General features: G+C 35.7%; 1 protein-coding gene across 1 annotated transcript; it reads left to right on the forward strand.

The window, feature by feature from the left end:
• Positions 1-7164: 7164 nt before the first annotated feature.
• On the forward strand, positions 7165-8610 carry NAP1L3 (nucleosome assembly protein 1 like 3). Its single transcript, XM_007454757.1, has one exon. The coding sequence runs from the start codon at positions 7165-7167 to the stop codon at positions 8608-8610; it is 1446 nt and encodes a 481-aa protein (XP_007454819.1).
• Positions 8611-9544: the final 934 nt, after the last annotated feature.

The following is a 9544-nucleotide window of genomic DNA, read 5'->3' on the forward strand; positions in this document are numbered from 1 at the left end:
TTTGCAATTCCGTAAGACTTACTTTTTCTCAGTGGAATATATTTGGGTATTCTGGATGAAAAATGGCAGAAAATATCATTTGGGCTTGTTCTACATTGTCCAAATATAATACAAAATTTATAAATAGTTATGGTAGTCATACATATATGCATGGACATTGCTCACCATTCAAATCCTTTGAATTGTTCCTCCCTGTTTAGTCGAATGAAATAAAATGCTTCCAAACTTGCAATTAAAAAGGTTTGCTTTATTTAAGTTTTTATGTGAGAATTCTTCAAATGAGTACTGTGGGCAAAAGATTCTTGAGTGTCCTTATAAAAGTGTTTCTCTGTGATGTGGATTTACATTTTTGAACAATGTATGCTATTTTTAAGTTGAAAACTAGCATTATCCAAATATCCAAATTAGTAACTAATTTTCCTTTTCTGCTATTGCATTAATTGTAACTGTTCTCTTAAATTCCATGCAGTTAAGGTTATAATGCCAGAAATGTAATCCACAAATATTTCCTTTTAAAAATCAAATGTTATGGGGGAATATTCCATTTGTGTCAAAAAAGGTTATGCATGTTCATTGGTACAAAGTTTGATATGTTTATTAAATCAAGTTTCTTAAAAATAAAAACAAATAAAATGTCATAGCTACATACCATATTCTATTCATTTGTGTGTACCCTTATTTTAGGAATGAGTATGGAATGATATAATTTTGATTTGAAAAACAGTAGTGTGAAATACTAACCAATTTTTATTACTATTCCTTTTTAAACCACAATTTATTAACAGCTTGAAAAAGCTGTCTATTTAATTTTACCAAAGAGGTCTCTCTTAACCAAGGTGAGAAAAACAGAGGCATTATTTGTACTCCTGAATAATGCTAGCTACCATTCCTGTGGCTGGATTATAGACAGCTACACACTGGCAACTCCAGAAACTAGAAGAGCATTTGATGTTTCTTGTGTTGATTGGTTTTCTAGGTTATTACTGTTGTTATTTGCCTCTTTCTCTCTCTTCTGAGAGCAGAAATGAAAGGCCAAGTATGAAGATCCACCTTCTATAACTGTCTCCACTGCAATGAAATTCTGTTATCCTACAATTTGGTTCTATTTTCCTCTCAAATAGACCTAACAAATATTTACCATATAGGTGATTAAAATCAGTACACAAGTGAACAGAATAGAGAGTACAACATACACCCACACATATATGGACAACACATTTTTGATGAAGGTGCAAAAGTAGTTCAGTAGAGAAAGGAGTTTTTGTAACAAATGATGCTAGAACAGTTGGTTACACATTTGCAGAAAAGAAAAAAAAATTCAATCCACATCTTCTACCACATACAAAAATAGATCAGATTGAAATATAAAACCTAAAAGTATAAAACTCTAAAAAAAGAAGAATATCCTTGTGACCTTGGGCCAGGCAAAGATGAGACCAAAAGCATGGGAACCTAGGGGCAGGACAGGAATACAGACGCAGACGTAGAGAATGGACTTGAGGACACAGGGAGGGGGAAGGGCAAGCTGGGATGAAGTGAGAGGGTAGCAATGACATATATACACTACCAAATGTAAAATAGATAGTGGGAAGCAGCCCCGTCGCACAGGGAGATCAGCTCAGTGCTTTGTGACCACCTAGAGGGGTGGGTTAGGGAGGGTGGGAGGGAGATGCAAGAGGGGGGGGATATGGGGATACATAAATACATATAGCTGATTCACTTTGTTATACAGCAGAAAGTAACACAATATTATAAAGCAACTATACTCCGATAAAGATGTTCAAAAAAAAAAGCATGGCTCATAAAATAAAAGAAGATGATATATTGGACTCTATCAAAATTACAAATTTTTGCTCTTTGAAAAACTGTGAAAGGCAGTTTTTCAGTTTTTTCCTTTTTTTTTAAGAGGATGAAAAAAAATTCATGGATTGGGAGAAAATATTTGCAGAGCTTATACCTGATAAAGGACTTGTATCCAGAGTAGAAAATGAATTCTCAAAACTCAATAGTAAGACAACAACCTAATAGAAAAATGGGTAAAATATGAATAGATACTTCTACAAAGAAGATAAGTAGATGGTAAATCAGTACACAAAAAGATGTTCAACATCATTAGTCATTAGGGAAATGCAAAGTAAAACCACAATGAGATACTCTTACATACCTATTAGAATGGTTAAATTTAAAAAGACTGACCATACCAAGTGTTGGCACTCCTAGTGGGAATGCAAAATTGTACAATCACTTTGGAAAATAGCTAATTTCTTAAAAGTTAAACATACACATACCATGTGATCCAGTCATTCCACATCTAGGTATTTTTCTAAAGGAAATGAAACTATATGTCCATACAAAGACATACACAAATGAACATAGCAGCTTTATACATAATAGCCCAAAACTCAAAACACAAATGTCCATCAAAAAATTGTGATATATCCAAGCAATGGGTAACTACTCAGTAACAAAATAGGAAAATGACTCCTTATGCACATAACAATACAGAAAAATATAAAAATAATTATGCTAAGTGAAAGAAGATAAGCAAAAAGAGGGATATATTGCATGATTCCATTTATATAACTTTCTAGAAAATGCAAGCTAATCTATAGAAACAGAGAGATGATCAGTGGTTGCCTAGGGACGGAGTAGGGCATGATGAAACTTTTGGGGGTGATGAAAATGTTCATTATATTGACTGTGGTGATGACTTCACAGGTGTATAGATTTATCAAAACTTAGCAAATTGTACACTTTATGTACGATTTTATCTATTGCACAGTTGACCCTTGAACAACTCGGGGGTTAGGGGCACCCATTCTCTGCACAGTCGAAAATCTTGTGTATAACTTTATAGCCTGCCACAGTATCCACGGTTTTGCATTCAGGGATTCAAGTAACTGCAGCTTGTGTGGTACTGTAGTATTTACTGAAAAAAATTCGTGTATAAGTGGGTCCATGCAGTTCAAACCTGTGTTGTTCAAGGGTCAACTGTACTTCAATAAAATTGTTTTAAAAAAGAATTAACTTGTTTATTCAGATAAAATCTATCTAGATGAACCAAAAAAAAAAAAGGAAAAACAAACAAGTCCAAAAATAAATGAATTTGCAATGCTTGGCTTCTTAAACATCTACAACAAAAGATAATGCTACAGCAGTTTTCATTGTGTATTATGTATGTGTGTTTGTGTGGCAGGGGTGGTGGGTGGGATTGTGTACATGTTCATAACAGGTAAGGTGTAAATAGATGTCCAAGAGCCATGTTTAGCTTGGAATATACCAATAGATTCTGTGTTAAGCATCATCTCATGTAGAACTATGAACATTTAACCCTCCAAAAAGAATATTATAAAATAATGGAACAGAGATCATATTACTATGCAAGTAATTTATAGATAGCCTTATGAAGAAAAATAGCATATTATATGCTTGCACAAATACATATAAAAATAGAAAAAATATGGCATTATACATAAATTATATTCATTATATGAATATAAAATTTATTTTATTTTAGGGACCTGCCATTATAAAATTAAGTTAACTAAGAGACCAAAAAAGCTACAAAAATAAGTGTGTTATGAGATACCTAAAGTATTGTATACACATCAAAAGTAGACTGTTGTTAGAAAAAGGCACCTAAAATCTATGGCTTGGGACAACAGACTTCCAATCAAAAATCAGAATAGCTCATTAATATATTATCTTTGTATAAGGTTTTTTTACAAGCTTTTTTTCTCTTTTTATTCTCCCTGTTCCATTCCAAACTTTTCTGTATCGGTGTGAATGATTAAGTATTAATTCTTGAAAAGCATCTAAACAAGCCTCTAAGTAGATAATTTTAGAATGAAAGTTGTAGTTGAGTCACATTTGTCCAATATCATAAATCAGAAGAGAGTTATTTTCTAAAGGAGTCACAGTTGTCTTAAATCAAGGTCAAAATTATTTTACCCTTAGGATTTCACCACTGATTAGTTTCTTTCTCAATTCAGTAGAAAAACAAGCAAAGGATATGAATAAGCAATTCCCAAGTGGACAATAAACATATGAAAAGACATTCAATCTTACCACTAATCTAAGAAATAGAAATGCATAATAATAAGAAATTAATTTGGAGATGTTTATCAAAATATGAATAGTGATTATCTCAGCGTATTTTGAGTTATTTTAAATTTCTTATTTGGATTTCAATGTACTGACTTTTTTCAACCTGTAGTATTTTCAGAAAAGATAAAGTTATTAAAAAACTGCCTCAGTTATTTGCAGATAAATTATGGACAATGCATCAGAAATCAGAAATCAGAAACAGAAGCAAACAATTTAGTTAATACAGTAAAGGTGGTATTTCAAATAAATGTGAGACAGAAAGATTATCAAATAAGTGGTACTAAGAAAATTAACTAGCTAATAAAGATACATTAAAAAAGTCTGAATCCCTAACTCATTGCTAACTCCAAAATACTAATTCTTGTTGGTACAAAGTTTAACATGTATATGAAACCATTAAGGTACTATAAAATATAAGTGCATTCATTACCAAAATACATCCATTGTTTTAAAGGAAAATAATAATCTGTAGACCAATATTTACAGCATAACTTCATTGATTTAAATCATTGTTTCCATAGTATATGTTTTAATTAAAATTATAAAATGAAAGGATATGCACCCAGTAAGTTATATTCAGCATTATATCATCATCCTCTACCACATGTGCCTGGCACATGGCAGGCACAAAAATATATTAGTTGAATGACTAAATAAATGAACTCATGCATTGTTGGTGGGACTGTAAATTGTGATAATTTTTCTGGAGAGAAGTTTGGCAATATGTATCAAAGAGTAAAATAAGCATGCAACTATTCCAGCACTCCCATTTCTAGGAATTCATCATATGACTAATTTTTACAAGTGCATATAGTAGGTATACAGGGGTAACTTTTTTATAACAGGAGAAAATATGAATGTTAGTGGAGAGATGGTTTGGGAAGTACCTGCCCTACAATAGGAATCTGGTTAAATAAATTAAGGCAAATATTTCCATGGAATATGCATCTATTTTAAAATAAGATGTTGATCATTTACTATGAAAGTATAGTCACAATTAATTGATAAATGAGCAGATTACAAGACATAATACGATGTCACATAGATAAAACAGCATATATAAACAGGCAGGTGTGAATATGTACAAAGAAAATTCTGGAAGGAAATGCATCAAAATGCTAACAATGGTTAACAAATGATTAAGATTGTGTTTTTATTATCATTGGAATTTTCTGTATTGTATTTTTCCTTACAATGCTTACATACTTTGACAACCAGGAATAAACAATAAAAGTAAATTCATTTACAAAATAGAAAATAAAAGTGTTTCCTAACTTTTAAAAAATATGACTAAATGACTAAGCACAAATCCTATAATAAAAAGGTAACATAAGGGTTAATCTAACTTTAATATTTTCCTCACTTGAAATGAATAATTCATCATATTTTATATTTTAATTTGCTACTTGTATTCTATGAGCAGGTTTACAAAGTGAATGTGATTAATTAGGTTATTTTCTACATTAGCATTCCAAATCACCTCTGTGGATTTTTCCCCTTCCATAGAACTACTAAGATATCTTCCAATTAAGTCTTTAAAAGACTATATCTTGTGAATTTTTATTCAAACACAGATAGGTAATTCTTGTCATTCATAAAAATGGGCTAAATATGTTCCTTACCTTTTAATGAAAAGTAAACACTGGTCTTTTTGGTTGTACCAAGGGAGTTGTTCTGTTGCAGAAAAGAATCCTGTAAATAAAAATAACAGATACCTGTTTTTAAACTTCATTTTGCAAAAGTTTATTCATATATTACTGGACTTGTAAATCATACTTTAGTATGGCTAGAATTTTACAGTGTTAGAAGGAAACTGGTGGAAGATGACAATGTAAAGAACACCCTGACAGAGGATGCAGTTTCATCAGCACAGATTCCCCCTCCCGTCCTGCTATTTGTGGAATTGAAAACTGCTGCATGAAAGTATAGAACAAACCATCTGCTTTTAAATAATACTACTTAACATTTGAATGCCCTTTTATTTTATCTATAAGGTTGTTACAATCATTGAGAAGAACTACGTGGCAAATCAGCAGCAAGGATGGGGTCTATTATATGCCAGCTTAAAAAGAAAAATATAGTAAAAATGGTGTAACTGACTCACGGCAACATGGGTTCGCAAACCTTGTAGATGGATATAAACCAGGCTTGCCAAACATCACAGACAGCACTTATTAAAACTGCTACGTGGAATGCAATATGCCTGCTTTGTAGCCCCTCCCCCCTTCGCCAATAAACGACTCCCCCTTTTTCCCCCAGTGTAAAAATACATGCTCATAGAACAATTAGATAAAAGAAAAAGAATTTTAAAAATCATCAATAATCACACTACCCAATGATGACACTTGGAGCATTTTCACCCAATTTTTTTAAAAACAGATTTTTGTTAGGAGGCCCCTGACAAACCAAGCGGGAATTAAGGATGAGCGGATGGGAGAAGAATATTCCTCTTCCCTTGTTAGGAATCATGACTAGTATTTTTACCTCATATCTAAGCTTTTTTTTTTTGTAATTATAAAACTATAAAGATAGAATTTTGAGGGGGACAAAACGTCTTCCAGGGGTGTCTGCCTCAGCAGCCAAGGAGCGTCTGGGAAGGAGGGCGGAGCCTGGAGGGGGAGGTGCGTTTGGTCACTCATTGGGCTGAGAGGTTGTCAATCAAGCTTGCCCAGCAAGTGAGGTGCGAGCTGAGGGCACACTGGGAACTAAATGAACTAGAGATCTGACTGCGAGGGGAGGGGGCTCGAGATGTAAGCAGTGAAGAGATCTCGGGGTCTTGCACTGCGCCATTCGGCTGCGGCACGCTTCAGTCCGCCGCAGCTGTAGCTGGGAGAGGCCTTGCCTTCGCCGCTCTCGCCCAGGTCTCCGCTGCCGCTGCCACCTCCGTTGCGATCTCCTCGGCCCAGCCGCGCCCCGCCCCGCGCTCCTGCTGCCTTCACCGCTGCCAACACCTCAGCCAGAGCCTCCGCCGCCGCCACCCAAGCATCCGTGAGTCATTTTCTGCCCATCTGTGGGCGCGCGGTAGTCACCACCCTAAAAGGTGTGCAGGCTTGCAAAATGGCAGAAGCGGATCCTAACAGGGTCTTGAAACCTGCCGCCCAGGGGGTGGATGAAGAGATGGTGGCTAGCTCGTCTAGCGATTCTGGGGAAGAATCTGACAGCAGCAGCTCTAGCAGCAGCACTAGTTGCAGCAGCAGCAGCAGTGGTAGTGGCAGCAGCAGCAGCAGCAGCAGTAGCTGCAGCCGCTTCTATAGAAAGAAGAGGGTACCTGGGCCTTCCAGAAGTGCGCGGCGGGCTCCGTCGGGTAGAAGTTTCGTGGATCAGCTGCCTCGGGCAGTTAGAAATCGTGTGCAGGCGCTCAGAAATATTCAAGATGAATGTGACAAGGTAGACGCCCTGTTCTTAAAGGCAATTCACGATCTCGAACGAAAATATGCCGAACTCAATAGGCCTCTGTATGATCGGCGATTTCGAATCATCAATGCAGAATATGAGCCTACAGAAGAAGAATGTGAATGGAATTCGGAGGATGAGGTGTTCAGCAGTGATGAGGAGGTGCAGGAAGAAGGCCCTAGTGAGATGCCTGCCTTAGAGGGTGAGGAAGAAGAGGATGACCCGAAAGCAAAACCTGAAGTCAAGGCTGAAGAAAATGCAGCTCCGAAAGAAAATCCCGAGGCAAAGGCTGAAGAAAAAGCAGAGTCTAAAGATGCTCTGGAGGCCAAGACTGAAGTAAAAGAATATCCGAAAGAATCCCCCCAGGCAAAGGCAGAAGATAAAGAGCAGCCTAAAGTAACAGAGGCTAAGGCAAGGGCTCCAGGAAAAGAGGCTCCTAAAAGAGTTTCTGAGGTCTGGCCTAAAGAAAGAGCTCTTAAAAGAGCTCGCAAGGGAAAGCCTAAAAGAGAAGATCCTAAAGGCATTCCCGACTATTGGCTGACTGTCTTAAAGAATGTTGACAAGCTGGGGCCCATGATTCAGAAGTATGATGAGCCCATTCTGAAGTTCCTGTCCGATGTTAGCCTGAAGTTCTCAAAACCTGGCCGGCCTATAAGTTACACATTTGAATTTTGCTTTCTACCAAATCCATACTTCAAAAATGAGGTGCTGACCAAGACATATATAATAAAGTCAAAGCCAGATCACAATGATCCCTTCTTCTCTTGGGGCTGGGAAATCCAAGATTGCAAAGGCTGTAAGATAGATTGGAGAAGAGCAAAGGATGTTACAGTGGCAACCACCCGGAGTCACACAACTGCTACTGGAGAAGTTGAAACCCAGCCAAGAGTGGTTCCTAATGCATCATTCTTCAATTTCTTTAGCCCTCCTGAGATTCCTACAATTGGAAAGCTTGAACCACGAGAAGATGCTATCCTTGATGAGGACTTTGAAATTGGTCAAATTTTACATGATAATGTCATCCTGAAATCAATCTATTACTATACAGGAGAAGTCAATGGTAACTATGATGTTGGTAAAGATTATAGAAACAGGAAATATCGAAAATAAAATAGAGGCTGCATGAAAGAATTTTCAAGAATCTCAAATTTCAAGCAGAAGTGAAGGTTTATATAGTCTTGGGAAAACAACAACAACAACAACAACAACCTGTCCTGTAACCTCAGCACTAGTATTCCTCACAGTCTTGAGTTTTCGTACTTTCTTGGTAGCCTAAAATATTGTCTTAAATTGTCTAAGTATCAGTTTATTCTATCTAGCCTGTTGTAGTGTAATATTCTTCAAAATATGTAAACTGTTGTCAATTATCTAAAGCATGTTAGTTTGGTGCTACAAAGTTTTGATTTTTGTGAAGTCCTTTTGTCATGTTCCTATTAGAATGTAGCTGTGAAAACTGTCAGAATTGTTTAACTGAGGCAAATATTTGCTTGAAAAAAAAAGTTCCTGAAGCATCAATGCAAATTTTTTTTTCTTTTTCCAGCCCAGAAGACTAAGGGTTTGAATCTGCTTGTACTAGCTGTGCCTTCATTACTTTGCTATAGAAATACAGTATTATACTAACTAAAACAGTGCATTGTGAAATTTGACTGCTTGAAAAAACTTAGCATACATTTAATAATGTCCATCAAGACCATATATGATACGACTGTGAGCTTGTTAATGTGCCATAGTGGTTTATAAATTTAAGCATAATGAAGTTATTGTTTACCACTGAGGTGTTAATGTAACATAGTATTTTTAAAAAGTTTGCTCATCTTATCCTGCGTAACTGTAAACTAAAGGTACTAACCACATTTTCTTTGTAATATGTTTTACTTTGCCTTTCACTGGAAATGATCACTTTACATCATTGGTATTTTTTTCATGTTCTTCTATTACAATCTAAAATAAATAAATGTCAAAATGTATCGTGCTATAAAAATCTACCATTTTTGCCTCATTATAAAAAATATTGTGCTTATTATAGAAAAAGTAGAGAATCCTT

Source organism: Lipotes vexillifer, unplaced genomic scaffold (genome assembly GCF_000442215.2).
Source record: "Lipotes vexillifer unplaced genomic scaffold, Lipotes_vexillifer_v1.1 scaffold8, whole genome shotgun sequence".
NCBI lineage: Eukaryota > Metazoa > Chordata > Mammalia > Artiodactyla > Lipotidae > Lipotes > Lipotes vexillifer.

What these genes read in the sequence shown, in the direction of transcription:
- NAP1L3 (XM_007454757.1), top strand. Translation starts at nt 7,165, where the DNA reads ATGGCAGAAGCGGATCCTAACAGGGTCTTGAAACCTGCCGCCCAGGGG.